Raw genomic sequence first — 20053 nt, forward strand, 5'->3', positions numbered from 1 at the left:
CTATTCATTAAATACTATTAACTGATGATAATTAATAAGCCCATGAATTAGGATTTAATTTGAAACGAGTCCACAAAATTGCTTAACTAATATGTTATTAACAAGAAGTAATGTTGTACATATATTTGCAAGTCAGTGCAAAAACTACCACATTCCTACAATTGATGAGAATTGATTGCATGGCAAATAAACAGTCTTATAAAAACCCCAATACATCCGTATTGTAAAGTGTTAACATAAAGGTTATTCTATATAATAAACATCTCTTTCGTTGGGCTATGAGCGTGTTGATTTTCTAATGTATGACACCAGCTGACTACATCTTTCTCTAAAAACAATTCAGTGGCTTGAAATCCAGAACTTGGATCGGTGAGTGAAGTGAAGTCGAGTGGGAACTCTACCAAACTGGACAAGACAACGGCTTGCAACTTTTTTTTAAGGTAGTCAAATAGATATCTATATGGTAACTGCGCTATTTAGAAATTCAAAGCACCAAAGTGGTTTTAACAAGGAGGAACAATATGTTCGCACAACAAATGGGTGATGGTTAGATGAGATACGGCTACCGTGGTAATCTCGAAGTCAACTCCCGTTTAGCTACGAGAACTCCACTTTCCTTCCCTGACAGACTGACAGATACCACACCGTGTATCAAGAGTCGTCAAAGTAGTTTCAAACCACTGACAAATGTCAACGTAAATGCGCTTATCGTTCATTTTTACATCACTTTACTGTCACTTGTGAACTGTCACCCTGCTCAATGCTACAAAGGTTCGTGGAAAAAAATCGGAAGTCAACATTGACGGGATTACAACGGTAGCCATATACCATCTACCAATCAAACCAGCCTCAACCCCCAACCGCTGCACCGTCGGACGACCACAGCAGTAAACAGATACGTCGGAAGAATCCGGAATAAAACAAATATTGCCTGGTCCGGAATTTGTAGTTGTGAGCTATCCATCTTTTTATCGTCATATTCACCATGGCTTGTTAGCTAATTTAGCCTGATTTAGTTAGACAACACAACAGCTAGCTAGTCCTAGCACTAGTCCTAGTAGTGCTGCTGTAAACTAAAACAGAAAGTAGATTTCATGCGCATTCAACATGAGCATTCATGTTTGTGTCCCCTCAGGGTCATGTTTCTCTGGTGGGTTGGCCTTTTACTGGGTGCTTCTTCATATTTTTGGGAAGGTGAGTTCGGATACCAGCTGTAATTTGGTGAATGGCACCTACATCTAGGCAGCCCGAGCGGACCTGACAGCTGTACTTTTGTAGTCTTGGGTGTGGCTTGTAGTGGAGCTGCCGAGGGGGTGATGACTTCTGCGGTACAGTTCAGTTGGGAGGTCCACTCGGGCTACTACCTAGGATGGATCGCTGCAGGTGATCCATCCACTCATTCTCTCCTCTGCCAATTTGTTTTCTCTCAGGTTCTGCTAAGATATTAGAAAACCATGTGTGTTATGGCGGAGACCTTATTATGCCAGATGATGTTCAATCCTATCTTAGCGACAACAAACTGTTCTTCACCCCAAATTCCCGCAGATATGGGTCCAGGAAACTTGTGATGGATAATCTTAAGGTGAGGAGTTTTACCCCCCCCCCCCCCCCCTAAAAAAAAAATCAAACCAAAATCAGGTAACAAAACATATTGCCTGTCATTAGTGGAATTACAGCAAAACTAAACCTTAAACTAAAGGGTACTGAAGCAGATCCTTTTATTGCCACAACCAATTAATTTACAGTACAGCATGAAGAGCTCAACATTCACCAACAGCAATGACACAAGACAGACAATACAGTATAATACAACATGCACAGTGATTGTGTGAAAGACAGACAGTTCATAGGTCGTATAGTAGAAAGGGTGCATTATTTAGATTTCCTGCACTCACCAATCTTTACAGGATGTTCTCTTGTCCTTCTCATCTCCAGCTTAAGGACCGACGCTACAAAAACACCTTTGGGACCTTGAGAGTACCAAGAGTAACAGAGAAGGATGAGGGGACTTTCTCTGTTGTGCTTAATAGTGGCCAGTCATATGATGTCCTTATACTGAAAGTTATAGGTAAGAATGCCCTCAATTTGAACTATGACCACCAGTAGAACAATTACACTTATGTAATAAAATAATGTACTGATATGTATGTCATTTCGTAATGGTCCTGGTTATTCTTTAGCAGACTCAACAGGTCTCTCTCCTTCCCTCTGCATCTCCCCCTCTTTGTCCCACGCTCCCTGACTCTCAGATTGCTCTCACAGGGAAACAAAGAAGTATGGAGATTATCACACCTTTAAGTTGCCCAAAAATGCAGCCTCTCTGGAACTGTCCCCCCTGGATGCTCCCAGTAAGGCAGTGGTCCTGTGGAACAGCACCCAGGCTGGATTCAGCATGGGTGGCATTGGGGAAGTGGATGATGAACACTTTATAATCAAGAAACTTACCCAGGCAGAACAGGGCTACTACACATTTAGAACCCGTGACAGGAACACCTTGTCAAGAACTCGGCTCAAGGTCACAGGTAAAGAAATAGACTGCTGATTTTCTTATCGTCCCCTCACCATCATTTTATTGCGACTCTCACTCATTCAGTCTCAATGATTGTCTCATATTCTCTCTCTCTCTCTCTCTCTCTCTCTCTCTCGCTCTCTTGCGCTCTCTGTCTTGTTTGTTCACCCTCCTATGTTTCTCCTGATCCAGAGTGGGAAGAGTTTTACATTAAAGACGAGAATGTAGACTTCAGATTCACTTTCGCTCTGGATCCTGCCCTGTGCAGCCTAACCTTCACACCTGAGGAGTGGGAAGAAGAGCCCATAATACTAATGGAGGAGGGCAGGCTAGTGGAGTTTGCCGGATGGGATGTGCCAGAGGCGGACATGACTTATGGGAGGATTGTGCTGCTGAGTTCTGTGGTGCCCACATTTGCGGTTGAGATCATTGGACTTAAATCCCATGATTCTGGCAGGTTTGAGCTCAGAGACCAGAACAACAACTTGGCCCTGGTGGTGGAGCTGAAGGTGAACGGTGAGTGATTTATCTGTCATCTACAGATTAAAAATTGTGATATTAGAGGACATCTGGTTCAGGCGAGAAAGGCTTCTGCTTCTGTCATGGTGTCGCGACAACGCTCCCCGTCCATGCATCTTTCTAAACTTTTTCTCCAATCTATCAGTGTTCCCCATCTCATTCCATTCTGTCTCAATAAACAGAAAATCCTGAATGTGGATTGAATGTACACTACTTATTAAAAAAATAAGAAAAAAAAGCCTCAAACATTGCTTGTACACGTTTAGAAAACGTTTTCTGAAATCAGATTAGATAAAAATGCCAAAAATCATTGAAATGTTTGAATAAAATTAAAAATGAATCTAGTACTTTTTTGGCTACACTTTAGCAGTGTTACGTGATTGAGTATCAAATGATTTGTGGGGAAACCAAATGCTGGAATGGGAAGTCTTTCTTTTTCAATAATAATCTGGCCTTGATGAACAGGAACCTTTCAGAGAGATTCATGTTTATTTATAAATATGAACCACTGTTCTGTTGCGCACAGATGGGAGTCCATCCTACTGTTGTGTAAATGAGTAGGGTCATTTGTGTGCTTATTACCCATTTTGGTTTGCCATTGCCAATGGTTCACATGCTTATTCACACAGGACATGTTGGTTATTTATTTGGAACTATTTCTATACATTTTCTATATTAGTTGTTTCACTTTGAATGCGTGGGGTAGATTGTGTAGATCAGTTTAAACAAATCGAAATAAATGCATTTTAATTTCAGGCTCCAGTGTAACAAAATGGGAAAACTGTAGGGGTTCACATACCTTTTCTCTGCATTGTATGTGATATAGTGTTGACATTCTTTGACGTCTATCAATTTCTCTCCTTCTCTCTTCTTCTCCTTTCGTCCCTCAACAGCGGCACCTGTTCCTGCATGGGTTTATATTGTTTTGGTCATCATTATCATTGCTCTGGTGGGTTGTTGCTGTTGCATGAAGAAGTGTTGCTGTAAGAAGAACACCTCCAAACCTGACAACTCCGCTAACACACCTGGGCAGACTGTGGGTTACCATGATGTACGTAGAACCACAAACTTAACCTTGTGTTTTTCTGCAACAATGTGTGCATGGATTATGTAGTATATCTAGATAAGAATGCCAAGAGAGGAATCAGAGAGGAAATTGATATGGTCAGAGTGAGTTGAGCCCATGTTTGTTTTTCTTTTAAATATCCTATCTGGATTGTTTGTTAATATCTGTGTATGAATTGTAGAATTCCAGTCAACCTCCAGGCCCAAGTTACCCCAGCCAGCCCTCACGCCCAAGTTACCCCAGCCAGCCCTCACGCCCAAGTTACTTCAGTCAACCTGATGCTCTCAGTGTTAAGTGTCCACCGGTAGGTCATTTTATTTTGCTCTCAAGAAAGAATATCTCCTCTCTTCTCCTCTCCCACACACACTCATACTCTTTAACTTGTTTATGTGTGTTGTTTTATTCCCTCAGACTTACAGAGGCACTGTGGACAAATACAGTCTCATTCAGTCAAATCCATCCAACATGACCACTACCCATGTGACTTCCCCACAACCTGAGGTATACAAAATCCCCCACACAAACCTACTCAAATTAAAAGTGTCTTTGTTATGTCAAGTATCATGTAAATGTATCATTACTTGTCTACCTCTGTCTAGGCGTCGGCGGTAAGGGAAGAGGGCGCGGCTCCGTCCTTCCGCCTGGGTTCAGACTGCCTCTCCTCTGACTCTGGGACCCAGTTTGAGCTCCCGAAGGGACTCGACTACCTTTCTACCCTACCTCTCAGCTCTGACACGCCCAGCTGTGATGTCTATACCTCTGACAAACTTAACTTCCCCTAAAGTAGCCCACTAACTTTCCTTTCATCTGGTCACAAATTTATATCAGTTATTCTCAGGTGCCTTCACAACATGTCATGATGTTTTAGTTTGAATGTTTTATGTATGACAATCCATGATTGTTCCGAACTGGCCTACCGTCAGCCCTAAAGCTAACATGGCTAACATGGCAACGGAGTCCTCTAACTTCTCAGACCTGTAGCGTTGGGTTGGCCAACTCCAGCTTTGAGTTCTTTGTTAAGTTTTTAGTTCAAGTAGTGGTGGTGACCTACAGTTTATACAAAACGAAACTATGGAGGGAACATGTATCCCACATGGCTAGTCCATCAATGTCCAAATAGCACCTGCCGTTGGCCAAGGACCGCCTTGTTGGTGTCCAGGCCAGACTAGAGATACCATCTAGTAGAGAGAGCACATGGGCCACATACCATTCTCTTTTCTAACCTCTCAGACAGGAAGTACATCTGACAGGATGAGACTTCTGAGCAACACTGCACACCTCTGGGGCTTTGGGGTGTAGTCAGTTATGTAGTGTCTCTTCTAAATGCAATCTGCCATCTGGGGTGTACGTGTGCTGATATTGTCCACTTTGTTCTATTCTCTACACCCAATGGGATTTTGTCTTATTGGTTTCACCAATCCCTGACTCTGACTGTCACCTTGTGTGCCTCAATTCTATTGCCTCTACCCTGGTGCTGCATCACTGTGTTTGCTCTGCTGATTTGCTCTGCTGTTTTGCTCTGCTGTTTCTATCTACGGTGCTCTGAAACACCAAGTCTGATTGGTATGATGTGGGAAATCTCTATGCACAGTGTTAAAGTGTTGCCTATGTTTTAATTTACACATGTTGCCATAATGATGTTGTACTGTATTGCACCACTTTGAATTGTAAGTGAAGAAGAACTCAGCATGCCTTTTAGATTTTTTAAAGGTATACATTTATATATTCATTAATATATGGCAACTATTATTCACTAATTAATGGTAGAACTATTCATTGAGTACTATTAACTGATGATAATTAATAAGCCCATTATTAGGATTTAATTTGAAACTCGAGTCCACAAAATTGCTTAAATAATTTGTTAATTTGTCACCCCTTCATTGATATGAACAAATAGTATTGGCAATAGTTTATAAGTTTCTTTATTAATACTGCAATAAACATATATTAGAACGCTGTATGCATTGTATACGTATTACTAAATGGTTTATTCATGTTAACAACAAAGCGCCCTTAATGTAAAGTGTTAACACAAAGGTTATTCTATATAATAAACATCTCTTTCGTTGGGCTATGAGCGTGTTGATTTTCTAATCTTTCTCGAAAAACAATTCAGTGACTTGAAATCCTTGAACTTGCATCGGTGGGAACTCCACCAAACTGGACAAGAACAGCTTGCACAAGAACGGCTGTCACATGTGAACTTAGTTACCATTAGCTGTCACCATGATTATTGTAGACTAGTAACATATTTTCCCTGCTCAATGCTACAAAGGTTCGTGGAAAAAGTCGAAGTCAACGTACACGTAAACATAAACATAGCCTGATTTAGTTAGACAACACAGCAGCTCGGAGGAGTCGTGCTGCTGTAAACTAGAAAGAAAGTGATTTCTTTCATGTGATTCATGAGCATTCATGTTTGTGTCCCATCAAGGTCATGTTTCTCTGGTGGGTAGGCCTTTTACTGGGTGCTTCTTCATATTTTTGGGAAGGTGAGTTCGGATACCAGCTATAATTTGGTGAATGGCACCTACATCTAGGCAGCCCGATCTAGGCACGTTTATCTTTTTGAAAATTAAAATGAATGTATGACAGAATACTGAAGTTTACATTTGATTTTCTACCTAATTGCCATTTGGTTTGTTCCCAGAACAAATGTGTGTGTGTGTGTGTGTGTGTGTGTGTGTGTGTGTGTGTGTGTGTGTGTGTGTGTGTGTGTGTTTTCTTGTGTCTAGATTATGGACTCTCGGTACCAAATGAACAGTAGTACCTTAAAATTACTTGATGTGACCGAAAAAGATGAGGGCACATATTCTGTCTCAATACCATTTTCTAACAGTACTATGCCTGTCCTCGCCGTCAAAGTCAAAGGTAACTATGCTATCTTATGTTGCAATCCTTAATTAATTCTTCAGCCAGATGGCTGGCTGGCCCCTTGTTTTGGTATAAAGATGAGAGATGTAGCTGGTGAAACTACTCTCAAATTCATAGACAAAGCTCTGAATGAAAGAACTAACAGTCTATGGAAATGTTCATTTGAAACACATTTCAAAGCCATCCACTGTTTGTTTACAAAGCCATTATTTACGAATGAAACAATGAAGTGAAATAATCATATTTTGGGTTGTAATAAAGAACGACAGTTTTCATTTTATTAATTATATTATTAATCATATTTATTAAGAATCATGGGTATTTGTCATGAATTGAAATGACCATTGCAAAACAAATCCCAGATTGTGCCTTTAATGTTGCCAAAATGTAGCTGTATTCATTGAAAGGTTGACCGAGGCCCTGCATGCCCCTGCATGACTTTTGTGTAAGTGAGCTAAATTAAGTCTGGTTTCAGATTAGCAAAGAAGATCTACTACTTGAAATTTACTCTCTCTCTCTCTCTCTCTCTCTCTCTCTCTCTCTCTCTCTCTCTCTCTCTCTCTCTCTCTCTCTCTGTTTTTCTTCTTTCAGATTGTGATAAAAACATCAAAAAAGTAGCACAAACATATGGCACAAGTTTTTCCTTTGTCTTGCCTGGAGATCAGTTTGAGTTGGTGTTTTCTCCTCCTGATTCTCCCTTTCAGCAAGTGGTCCTGTGGAACGGCACTGAGGCTGGGGTCAAGGGGAGGGGGGGGAAGAGGGATGGCTACTGGGAATTGAAGAAACTAACTCAGGCAGACCAAGGCTACTATACCGTCAGGAACAGCAAAGGGAAGTTCATATCAAGAATTCTTCTCACTGTCGAAAGTAAGGGGCGAGTTTTCAGATGGAAAATCGCCATATGCAACATAAACTGCTCATTGTTTTGACCCGTCACTTCTCATTTTTACTCATTTTGTCATGTTTCACCTGTTGTCAACTTTTCCTATTCATGCTCTATCTGTCTGTCTCTATCTGTCTCTTTTTCAGAGCATCAAGAGTTCTTTACTATGAACACACACGAGGACTTCAGCATCATTATCCCTCTGCACCCTGTCCTGTGCACCATGACCTTCACGCCTGACGAGGAGATAAAGCCCAAAGAAGTGATGAAGAGGGGGCTTTTCAATGGGGAGTTTTTTTCGGAGAGGATTATGTGGGTAGAGATTCCGGGTTTTTTAGACACATTTAGGCTCAAGATATCTGATCTTAAACACCATGATTCTGGCTTATTAGAGTTCAGAGACCAGAACAACAACCCGGCCATGGTGGTGTATCAAGAGTCGTCAAAGTAGTTTCAAACCACTGACAAATGTCAACGTAAATGCGCTTATCGTTCATTTTTAGCTCAACATCACTTTACTGTCACTTGTGAACTGTCACCCTGCTCAATGCTACAAAGGTTCGTGGAAAAAAATCGGAAGTCAACATTGACGGGATTACAACGGTAGCCATATACCATCTACCAATCAAACCAGCCTCAACCCCCAACCGCTGCACCGTCGGACGACCACAGCAGTAAACAGATACGTCGGAAGAATCCGGAATAAAACAAATATTGCCTGGTCCGGAATTTGTAGTTGTGAGCTATCCATCTTTTTATCGTCATATTCACTATGGCTTGTTAGCTAATTTAGCCTGATTTAGTTAGACAACACAACAGCTAGCTAGTCCTAGCACTAGTCCTAGTAGTGCTGCTGTAAACTAAAACAGAAAGTAGATTTCATGCGCATTCAACATGAGCATTCATGTTTGTGTCCCCTCAGGGTCATGTTTCTCTGGTGGGTTGGCCTTTTACTGGGTGCTTCTTCATATTTTTGGGAAGGTGAGTTCGGATACCAGCTGTAATTTGGTGAATGGCACCTACATCTAGGCAGCCCGAGCGGACCTGACAGCTGTACTTTTGTAGTCTTGGGTGTGGCTTGTAGTGGAGCTGCCGAGGGGGTGATGACTTCTGCGGTACAGTTCAGTTGGGAGGTCCACTCGGGCTACTACCTAGGATGGATCGCTGCAGGTGATCCATCCACTCATTCTCTCCTCTGCCAATTTGTTTTCTCTCAGGTTCTGCTAAGATATTAGAAAACCATGTGTGTTATGGCGGAGACCTCTTTATGCCAGATGATGTTCAATCCTATCTTAGCGACAACAAACTGTTCTTCACCCCAAATTCCCGCAGATATGGGTCCAGGAAACTTGTGATGGACCAAAATCAGGTAACAAAACATATTGCCTGTCATTAGTGGAATTACAGCAAAACTAAACCTTAAACTAAAGGGTACTGAAGCAGATCCTTTTATTGCCACAACCAATTAATTTACAGTACAGTATGAAGAGCTCAACATTCACCAACAGCAATGACACAAGACAGACAATACAGTATAATACAACATGCACAGTGATTGTGTGAAAGACAGACAGTTCATAGGTCGTATAGTAGAAAGGGTGCATTATTTAGATTTCCTGCACTCACCAATCTTTACAGGATGTTCTCTTGTCCTTCTCATCTCCAGCTTAAGGACCGACGCTACAAAAACACCTTTGGGACCTTTAGAGTACCAAGAGTAACAGAGAAGGATGAGGGGACTTTCTCTGTTGTGCTTAATAGTGGCCAGTCATATGATGTCCTTGTACTGAAAGTTACAGGTAAGAATGCCCTCAATTTGAACTATGACCACCAGTAGAACAATTACACTTATGTAATAAAATAATGTACTGATATGTATGTCATTTCATAATGGTCCTGGTTATTCTTTAGCAGACTCAACAGGTCTCTCTCCTTCCCTCTGCATCTCCCCCTCTTTGTCCCACGCTCCCTGACTCTCAGATTGCTCTTACAAGGAAACAAAGAAGTATGGAGATTATCACACCTTTAAGTTGCCCAAAAATGCAGCCTCTCTGGAACTGTCCCCCCTGGATGCTCCCAGTAAGGCAGTGGTCCTGTGGAACAGCACCCAGGCTGGATTCAGCATGGGTGGCATTGGGGAAGTGGATGATGAACACTTTATAATCAAGAAACTTACCCAGGCAGAACAGGGCTACTACACATTTAGAACCCGTGACAGAGAGACCTTGTCAAGAACTCGGCTCAAGGTCACAGGTAAAGAAATAGACTGCTGATTTTCTTATCGTCCCCTCACCATCATTTTATTGCGACTCTCACTCATTCAGTCTCAATGATTGTCTCATATTCTCTCTCTCTCTCTCTCTCTCTCTCTCTCTCGCTCTCTTGCGCTCTCTGTCTTGTTTGTTCACCCTCCTATGTTTCTCCTGATCCAGAGTGGGAAGAGTTTTACATTAAAGACGAGAATGTAGACTTCAGATTCACTTTCGCTCTGGATCCTGCCCTGTGCAGCCTAACCTTCACACCTGAGGAGTGGGAAGAAGAGCCCATAATACTAATGGAGGAGGGCAGGCTAGTGGAGTTTGCCGGATGGGATGTGCCAGAGGCGGACATGACTTATGGGAGGATTGTGCTGCTGAGTTCTGTGGTGCCCACATTTGCGGTTGAGATCATTGGACTTAAATCCCATGATTCTGGCAGGTTTGAGCTCAGAGACCAGAACAACAACTTGGCCCTGGTGGTGGAGCTGAAGGTGAACGGTGAGTGATTTATCTGTCATCTACAGATTAAAAATTGTGATATTAGAGGACATCTGGTTCAGGCGAGAAAGGCTTCTGCTTCTGTCATGGTGTCGCGACAACGCTCCCCGTCCATGCATCTTTCTAAACTTTTTCTCCAATCTATCAGTGTTCCCCATCTCATTCCATTCTGTCTCAATAAACAGAAAATCCTGAATGTGGATTGAATGTACACTACTTATTAAAAAAATAAGAAAAAAAAGCCTCAAACATTGCTTGTACACGTTTAGAAAACGTTGTTTTCTGAAATCAGATTAGATAAAAATGCCAAAAATCATTGAAATGTTTGAATAAAATTAAAAATGAATCTAGTACTTTTTTGGCTACACTTTAGCAGTGTTACGTGATTGAGTATCAAATGATTTGTGGGGAAACCAAATGCTGGAATGGGAAGTCTTTCTTTTTCAATAATAATCTGGCCTTGATGAACAGGAACCTTTCAGAGAGATTCATGTTTATTTATAAATATGAACCACTGTTCTGTTGCGCACAGATGGGAGTCCATCCTACTGTTGTGTAAATGAGTAGGGTCATTTGTGTGCTTATTACCCATTTTGGTTTGCCATTGCCAATGGTTCACATGCTTATTCACACAGGACATGTTGGTTATTTATTTGGAACTATTTCTATACATTTTCTATATTAGTTGTTTCACTTTGAATGCGTGGGGTAGATTGTGTAGATCAGTTTAAACAAATCGAAATAAATGCATTTTAATTTCAGGCTCCAGTGTAACAAAATGGGAAAACTGTAGGGGTTCACATACCTTTTCTCTGCATTGTATGTGATATAGTGTTGACATTCTTTGACGTCTATCAATTTCTCTCCTTCTCTCTTCTTCTCCTTTCGTCCCTCAACAGCGGCACCTGTTCCTGCATGGGTTTATATTGTTTTGGTCATCATTATCATTGCTCTGGTGGGTTGTTGCTGTTGCATGAAGAAGTGTTGCTGTAAGAAGAACACCTCCAAACCTGACAACTCCGCTAACACACCTGGGCAGACTGTGGGTTACCATGATGTACGTAGAACCACAAACTTAACCTTGTGTTTTTCTGCAACAATGTGTGCATGGATTATGTAGTATATCTAGATAAGAATGCCAAGAGAGGAATCAGAGAGGAAATTGATATGGTCAGAGTGAGTTGAGCCCATGTTTGTTTTTCTTTTAAATATCCTATCTGGATTGTTTGTTAATATCTGTGTATGAATTGTAGAATTCCAGTCAACCTCCAGGCCCAAGTTACCCCAGCCAGCCCTCACGCCCAAGTTACCCCAGCCAGCCCTCACGCCCAAGTTACTTCAGTCAACCTGATGCTCTCAGTGTTAAGTGTCCACCGGTAGGTCATTTTATTTTGCTCTCAAGAAAGAATATCTCCTCTCTTCTCCTCTCCCACACACACTCATACTCTTTAACTTGTTTATGTGTGTTGTTTTATTCCCTCAGACTTACAGAGGCACTGTGGACAAATACAGTCTCATTCAGTCAAATCCATCCAACATGACCACTACCCATGTGACTTCCCCACAACCTGAGGTATACAAAATCCCCCACACAAACCTACTCAAATTAAAAGTGTCTTTGTGATGTCAAGTGTCATGTAAATGTATCATTACTTGTCTACCTCTGTCTAGGCGTCGGCGATAAGGGAAGAGGGCGCGGCTCCGTCCTTCCGCCTGGGTTCAGACTGCCTCTCCTCTGACTCTGGGACCCAGTTTGAGCTCCCGAAGGGACTCGACTACCTTTCTACCCTACCTCTCAGCTCTGACACGCCCAGCTGTGATGTCTATACCTCTGACAAACTTAACTTCCCCTAAAGTAGCCCACTAACTTTCCTTTCATCTGGTCACAAATTTATATCAGTTATTCTCAGGTGCCTTCACAACATGTCATGATGTTTTAGTTTGAATGTTTTATGTATGACAATCCATGATTGTTCCGAACTGGCCTACCGTCAGCCCTAAAGCTAACATGGCTAACATGGCAACGGAGTCCTCTAACTTCTCAGACCTGTAGCGTTGGGTTGGCCAACTCCAGCTTTGAGTTCTTTGTTAAGTTTTTAGTTCAAGTAGTGGTGGTGACCTACAGTTTATACAAAACGAAACTATGGAGGGAACATGTATCCCACATGGCTAGTCCATCAATGTCCAAATAGCACCTGCCGTTGGCCAAGGACCGCCTTGTTGGTGTCCAGGCCAGACTAGAGATACCATCTAGTAGAGAGAGCACATGGGCCACATACCATTCTCTTTTCTAACCTCTCAGACAGGAAGTACATCTGACAGGATGAGACTTCTGAGCAACACTGCACACCTCTGGGGCTTTGGGGTGTAGTCAGTTATGTAGTGTCTCTTCTAAATGCAATCTGCCATCTGGGGTGTACGTGTGCTGATATTGTCCACTTTGTTCTATTCTCTACACCCAATGGGATTTTGTCTTATTGGTTTCACCAATCCCTGACTCTGACTGTCACCTTGTGTGCCTCAATTCTATTGCCTCTACCCTGGTGCTGCATCACTGTGTTTGCTCTGCTGATTTGCTCTGCTGTTTTGCTCTGCTGTTTCTATCTACGGTGCTCTGAAACACCAAGTCTGATTGGTATGATGTGGGAAATCTCTATGCACAGTGTTAAAGTGTTGCCTATGTTTTAATTTACACATGTTGCCATAATGATGTTGTACTGTATTGCACCACTTTGAATTGTAAGTGAAGAAGAACTCAGCATGCCTTTTAGATTTTTTAAAGGTATACATTTATATATTCATTAATGATATGGCAACTATTATTCACTAATTAATGGTAGAACTATTCATTGAGTACTATTAACTGATGATAATTAATAAGCCCATTATTAGGATTTAATTTGAAACTCGAGTCCACAAAATTGCTTAAATAATTTGTTAATTTGTCACCCCTTCATTGATATGAACAAATAGTATTGGCAATAGTTTATAAGTTTCTTTATTAATACTGCAATAAACATATATTAGAACGCTGTATGCATTGTATACGTATTACTAAATGGTTTATTCATGTTAACAACAAAACGCCCTTAATGTAAAGTGTTAACACAAAGGTTATTCTATATAATAAACATCTCTTTCGTTGGGCTATGAGCGTGTTGATTTTCTAATCTTTCTCGAAAAACAATTCAGTGACTTGAAATCCTTGAACTTGCATCGGTGGGAACTCCACCAAACTGGACAAGAACAGCTTGCACAAGAACGGCTGTCACATGTGAACTTAGTTACCATTAGCTGTCACCATGATTATTGTAGACTAGTAACATATTTTCCCTGCTCAATGCTACAAAGGTTCGTGGAAAAAGTCGAAGTCAACGTACACGTAAACATAAACATAGCCTGATTTAGTTAGACAACACAGCAGCTCGGAGGAGTCGTGCTGCTGTAAACTAGAAAGAAAGTGATTTCTTTCATGTGATTCATGAGCATTCATGTTTGTGTCCCATCAAGGTCATGTTTCTCTGGTGGGTAGGCCTTTTACTGGGTGCTTCTTCATATTTTTGGGAAGGTGAGTTCGGATACCAGCTATAATTTGGTGAATGGCACCTACATCTAGGCAGCCCGATCTAGGCACGTTTATCTTTTTGAAAATTAAAATGAATGTATGACAGAATACTGAAGTTTACATTTGATTTTCTACCTAATTGCCATTTGGTTTGTTCCCAGAGTAACCTCGGCTCCTAGACTTTCTTCTATGGCTACAAGACCAGTTCCAGAGCAGGGGAGGCTGGTGGAGGTATCTCATTCCTCAGTCCATTCCATGCATTTACAAGGAGCTCGTCCTCCAATGTCTCCCTCCACAAGCCTCCCCTGTTACAGAGTTATGCAGGTCGGCACACACATATACATTATAGTTAGCTGAGCTCAATCTATTCTAAAAACCTAAGATAGATCCTCAACATGATGGCCACGGAATCATTCCACATACCCTTGCCCCCCCCCTCCCCGGAAACTAGTGGGCGGTGTTCCGTTAGGTTTCACGATTGCATTACAGTAAGTGTAAAGTGTTCCGAAAACTGAATGTAGCCTGGTGATCACTAAAGCAGTCTTTGAGATCAGCAGATGACGTGATATTGAGAAGAGATTTACATAACAGACCACTACATCGAATGTGAGTATTGATGGGAGTATGGAAGTCGCCTACGATAACGAACTGTTTTTTTCCGCATATGCGAGCTGATTATCAACATTTTAATCAGCAGCACTTCTGCAAAGCTTTCCTTTGTCTCTCCAATGACAGTAATATGAAGCCAATAGAGCAGGATTTGTTCAAACCATGGCCATGTCTGAATGCCCATACTGCCTACTGATTACTAAAAGTATACTGCATACGAAACATACTACCTAATATTTACACCAAAATGTATGGAGTAAGCGACACATTTTAACATACTACTGGTGCGTTCCAGAGTGGTATATTAGAAGACAAGCTTATATTTTGGGTTCTGATAGAGTAAACCAGTTAAACTAAGCTCATGAGACATAAGTTATATTCTTCAATTAAAGGTGAATTATGTAGCACACTTTATAACGGTAAGCGGTAGTCCTGAAAATCGCCTCCGAGGGGCGACACTTGGTTTTTATACAAACATGTTACTACCAGGGGTGTTCTAGGGGAGTGGACGCACCGATTTTTGCCTTTTTGTCTCTGGTAGCTGTCGGATATTGTCATATTGTATGTATGCAGCGGCTGCTGTAGATATCTTAATGTTGTGGGCTACATTTTATTATATAAAGTAGGAATACACTCACACTCATCATGTGTCCCATGTAGATCATGCTCCCTTGGATCCTGCTAAGTGTGTTCTGTGTCTGTCAAGGTGAGTAGATGACTGATGCCCTCCTTCTGCTCCAAGTACAAATACCCCCAACCGGGCCTTCGAATTGCTATAGTAGCTTTTCGGTGGTGTAGCTAGTTTACATCAGGTATTTGTAACACACGTAAGCCGGTTACGTGTGTTGGCAATTAAGAGGTCTGAGACTTGCGTGGAACAACTCGGAGTGGGAGTTTACTGTTTGCAACAAATTGACATCTGTCACACATTCGAAAGTTATAGAATAAATGGAAAGATGACAGTAATGTTGTAGACTTGGATTATCCTATCATTCCAGGAGGTACTCCTATCGTCACCCTCTTTTTTGTCTCATATTCCCATGTCTGTTTGTCACTATCAGCTTTTAGAACAAGAGAGATGTGTTATGGCTCCGACTTCAATTTTGACTTCAATGTACGTATACTTACTTCCTCCGATCGGCTATACTTCACTCCAGCGTATTTCGGCGGCCCCAGAAGATTAGTGAGAATAGTAAGTTTTGAAGATGCATTTTCCTTGTGCACATACCGTCACATTAAGTAAGACTCCTTTGCTGTGAAACCTTTTAACTTTGAAGTTATCTGAAAGTGTTTTGTGTGTGTGTGTGTGTGTGTGTGTGTGTGTGTGTGTGTGTGTGTGTGTGTGTTTTCTTGTGTCTAGATTATGGACCCTCGGTACCAAATGAACAGTAGTACCTTAAAATTACTTGATGTGACCGAAAAAGATGAGGGCACATATTCTGTCTCAATGCCATTTTCTAACAGTACTATGCCTGTCCTCGCCGTCAAAGTCAAAGGTAACTATGCTATCTTATGTTGCAATCCTTAATTAATTCTTCAGCCAGATGGCTGGCTGGCCCCTTGTTTTGGTATAAAGATGAGAGATGTAGCTGGTGAAACTACTCTCAAATTCATAGACAAAGCTCTGAATGAAAGGACTAACAGTCTATGGAAATGTTCATTTGAAACACATTTCAAAGCCATCCACTGTTTGTTTACAAAGCCATTATTTCCGAATGAAACAATGAAGTGAAATAATCATATTTTGGGTTGTAATAAAGAACGACAGTTTTCATTTTATTAATTATATTATTAATCATATTTATTAAGAATCATGGGTATTTGTCATGAATTGAAATGACCATTGCAAAACAAATCCCAGATTGTGCGTTTAATGTTGCCAAAATGTAGCTGTATTCATTGAAAGGTTGACCGAGGCCCTGCATGCCCCTGCATGACTTTTGTGTAAGTGAGCTAAATTAAGTCTGGTTTCAGATTAGCAAAGAAGATCTACTACTTGAAATTTACTCTCTCTCTCTCTCTCTCTCTCTCTCTCTCTCTGTTTTTCTTCTTTCAGATTGTGATAAAAACATCAAAAAAGTAGCACAAACATATGGCACAAGTTTTTCCTTTGTCTTGCCTGGAGATCAGTTTGAGTTGGCGTTTTCTCCTCCTGATTCTCCCTTTCAGCAAGTGGTCCTGTGGAACGGCACTGAGGCTGGGGTCAAGGGGAGGGGGGGGAAGAGGGATGGCTACTGGGAATTGAAGAAACTAACTCAGGCAGACCAAGGCTACTATACCGTCAGGAACAGCAAAGGGAAGTTCATATCAAGAACTCTTCTCACTGTCGAAAGTAAGGGGCGAGTTTTCAGATGGAAAATCGCCATATGCAACATAAACTGCTCATTGTTTTGACCCGTCACTTCTCATTTTTACTCATTTTGTCATGTTTCACCTGTTGTCAACTTTTCCTATTCATGCTCTATCTGTCTGTCTCTATCTGTCTCTTTTTCAGAGCATCAAGAGTTCTTTACTATGGACACACACGAGGACTTCAGCATCATTATCCCTCTGCACCCTGTCCTGTGCACCATGACCTTCACGCCTGAAGAGGAGATAAAGCCCAAAGAAGTGATGAAGAGGGGGCTTTTCAATGGGGAGTTTTTTTCGGAGAGGATTATGTGGGTAGACATTCCGGGTTTTTTAGACACATTTAGGCTCAAGATATCTGATCTTAAACACCATGATTCTGGCTTATTAGAGTTCAGAGACCAGAACAACAACCCGGCCATGGTGGTGATTCTGAATGTAAGGGGTGAGTGATCCTGAAAATGCATTTTAATTTCAGGCTCCAGTGTAACAAAATGGGAAAACTGTAGGGGTTCACATACCTTTTCTCTGCATTGTATGTGATATAGTGTTGACATTCTTTGACGTCTATCAATTTCTCTCCTTCTCTCTTCTTCTCCTTTCGTCCCTCAACAGCGGCACCTGTTCCTGCATGGGTTTATATTGTTTTGGTCATCATTATCATTGCTCTGGTGGGTTGTTGCTGTTGCATGAAGAAGTGTTGCTGTAAGAAGAACACCTCCAAACCTGACAACTCCGCTAACACACCTGGGCAGACTGTGGGTTACCATGATGTACGTAGAACCACAAACTTAACCTTGTGTTTTTCTGCAACAATGTGTGCATGGATTATGTAGTATATCTAGATAAGAATGCCAAGAGAGGAATCAGAGAGGAAATTGATATGGTCAGAGTGAGTTGAGCCCATGTTTGTTTTTCTTTTAAATATCCTATCTGGATTGTTTGTTAATATCTGTGTATGAATTGTAGAATTCCAGTCAACCTCCAGGCCCAAGTTACCCCAGCCAGCCCTCACGCCCAAGTTACCCCAGCCAGCCCTCACGCCCAAGTTACTTCAGTCAACCTGATGCTCTCAGTGTTAAGTGTCCACCGGTAGGTCATTTTATTTTGCTCTCAAGAAAGAATATCTCCTCTCTTCTCCTCTCCCACACACACTCATACTCTTTAACTTGTTTATGTGTGTTGTTTTATTCCCTCAGACTTACAGAGGCACTGTGGACAAATACAGTCTCATTCAGTCAAATCCATCCAACATGACCACTACCCATGTGACTTCCCCACAACCTGAGGTATACAAAATCCCCCACACAAACCTACTCAAATTAAAAGTGTCTTTGTGATGTCAAGTGTCATGTAAATGTATCATTACTTGTCTACCTCTGTCTAGGCGTCGGCGATAAGGGAAGAGGGCGCGGCTCTGTCCTTCCGCCTGGATTCAGACTGCCTCTCCTCTGACTCTGGGACCCAGTTTGAGCTCCCGAAGGGACTCGACTACCTTTCTACCCTACCTCTCAGCTCTGACACGCCCAGCTGTGATGTCTATACCTCTGACAAACTTAACTTCCCCTAAAGTAGCCCACTAACTTTCCTTTCATCTGGTCACAAATTTATATCAGTTATTCTCAGGTGCCTTCACAACATGTCATGATGTTTTAGTTTGAATGTTTTATGTATGACAATCCATGATTGTTCCGAACTGGCCTACCGTCAGCCCTAAAGCTAACATGGCTAACATGGCAACGGAGTCCTCTAACTTCTCAGACCTGTAGCGTTGGGTTGGCCAACTCCAGCTTTGAGTTCTTTGTTAAGTTTTTAGTTCAAGTAGTGGTGGTGACCTACAGTTTATACAAAACGAAACTATGGAGGGAACATGTATCCCACATGGCTAGTCCATCAATGTCCAAATAGCACCTGCCGTTGGCCAAGGACCGCCTTGTTGGTGTCCAGGCCAGACTAGAGATACCATCTAGTAGAGAGAGCACATGGGCCACATACCATTCTCTTTTCTAACCTCTCAGACAGGAAGTACATCTGACAGGATGAGACTTCTGAGCAACACTGCACACCTCTGGGGCTTTGGGGTGTAGTCAGTTATGTAGTGTCTCTTCTAAATGCAATCTGCCATCTGGGGTGTACGTGTGCTGATATTGTCCACTTTGTTCTATTCTCTACACCCAATGGGATTTTGTCTTATTGGTTTCACCAATCCCTGACTCTGACTGTCACCTTGTGTGCCTCAATTCTATTGCCTCTACCCTGGTGCTGCATCACTGTGTTTGCTCTGCTGATTTGCTCTGCTGTTTTGCTCTGCTGTTTCTATCTACGGTGCTCTGAAACACCAAGTCTGATTGGTATGATGTGGGAAATCTCTATGCACAGTGTTAAAGTGTTGCCTATGTTTTAATTTACACATGTTGCCATAATGATGTTGTACTGTATTGCACCACTTTGAATTGTAAGTGAAGAAGAACTCAGCATGCCTTTTAGATTTTTTAAAGGTATACATTTATATATTCATTAATGATATGGCAACTATTATTCACTAATTAATGGTAGAACTATTCATTGAGTACTATTAACTGATGATAATTAATAAGCCCATTATTAGGATTTAATTTGAAACTCGAGTCCACAAAATTGCTTAAATAATTTGTTAATTTGTCACCCCTTCATTGATATGAACAAATAGTATTGGCAATAGTTTATAAGTTTCTTTATTAATACTGCAATAAACATATATTAGAACGCTGTATGCATTGTATACGTATTACTAAATGGTTTATTCATGTTAACAACAAAACGCCCTTAATGTAAAGTGTTAACACAAAGGTTATTCTATATAATAAACATCTCTTTCGTTGGGCTATGAGCGTGTTGATTTTCTAATCTTTCTCGAAAAACAATTCAGTGACTTGAAATC

The 20053-nt window shown here is 41.4% G+C and overlaps 3 protein-coding genes across 10 annotated transcripts; all 3 read left to right on the plus strand.

Annotated features, from left to right (window-relative positions):
* Positions 1-325: 325 nt before the first annotated feature.
* LOC310816203 (uncharacterized protein) lies at positions 326-6163 on the plus strand. 5 transcript variants are annotated; one of them, XM_083686249.1, is made up of 10 exons: positions 328-951; positions 1136-1194; positions 1431-1582; positions 1936-2068; positions 2250-2522; positions 2702-3025; positions 3922-4079; positions 4276-4398; positions 4506-4595; positions 4694-6163. In XM_083686249.1, exons 2-10 carry the CDS (start codon positions 1140-1142, stop codon positions 4874-4876), a joined length of 1491 nt encoding a protein of 496 aa, XP_083542375.1. In that variant the 5' UTR covers positions 328-951; positions 1136-1139; the 3' UTR covers positions 4877-6163. The 5 variants fall into 5 exon arrangements, with proteins under 5 accessions (XP_083542376.1, XP_083542377.1, XP_083542375.1 ...); XM_083686253.1 differs by having other exon boundaries at positions 329-951; positions 1546-1582; XM_083686250.1 differs by having other exon boundaries at positions 326-1194; positions 1510-1582.
* A 1542-nt stretch (positions 6164-7705) lies between these two features.
* LOC310816205 (uncharacterized protein) lies at positions 7706-13757 on the plus strand. Of its 4 annotated transcripts, XM_083686255.1 has the most exons (11): positions 7706-7838; positions 8001-8592; positions 8777-8835; positions 9072-9223; positions 9521-9653; positions 9835-10107; positions 10287-10610; positions 11510-11667; positions 11864-11986; positions 12094-12183; positions 12282-13757. In XM_083686255.1, exons 3-11 carry the CDS (start codon positions 8781-8783, stop codon positions 12462-12464), a joined length of 1491 nt encoding a protein of 496 aa, XP_083542381.1. In that variant the 5' UTR covers positions 7706-7838; positions 8001-8592; positions 8777-8780; the 3' UTR covers positions 12465-13757. The 4 variants fall into 4 exon arrangements, with proteins under 4 accessions (XP_083542381.1, XP_083542384.1, XP_083542383.1 ...); XM_083686258.1 differs by having other exon boundaries at positions 7718-8592; positions 9187-9223; XM_083686257.1 differs by lacking the exons at positions 7706-7838; positions 8001-8592 and having other exon boundaries at positions 8646-8835; positions 9187-9223.
* An 882-nt stretch (positions 13758-14639) lies between these two features.
* Positions 14640-19996, plus strand: LOC310816632 (uncharacterized protein). Its single transcript, XM_083686885.1, has 10 exons — positions 14640-14781; positions 15445-15490; positions 15846-15976; positions 16145-16280; positions 16841-17116; positions 17279-17578; positions 17749-17906; positions 18103-18225; positions 18333-18422; positions 18521-19996. Exons 2-10 carry the CDS (start codon positions 15448-15450, stop codon positions 18701-18703), a joined length of 1440 nt encoding a protein of 479 aa, XP_083543011.1. The 5' UTR covers positions 14640-14781; positions 15445-15447; the 3' UTR covers positions 18704-19996.
* The last annotated feature ends 57 nt before the right edge of the window (positions 19997-20053 follow it).

The sequence above is a fragment of the Argentina silus genome (assembly GCF_951799395.1).
Source record: "Argentina silus genome assembly, chromosome: 15".
NCBI classification, from domain to species: Eukaryota; Metazoa; Chordata; class Actinopteri; order Argentiniformes; family Argentinidae; genus Argentina; species Argentina silus.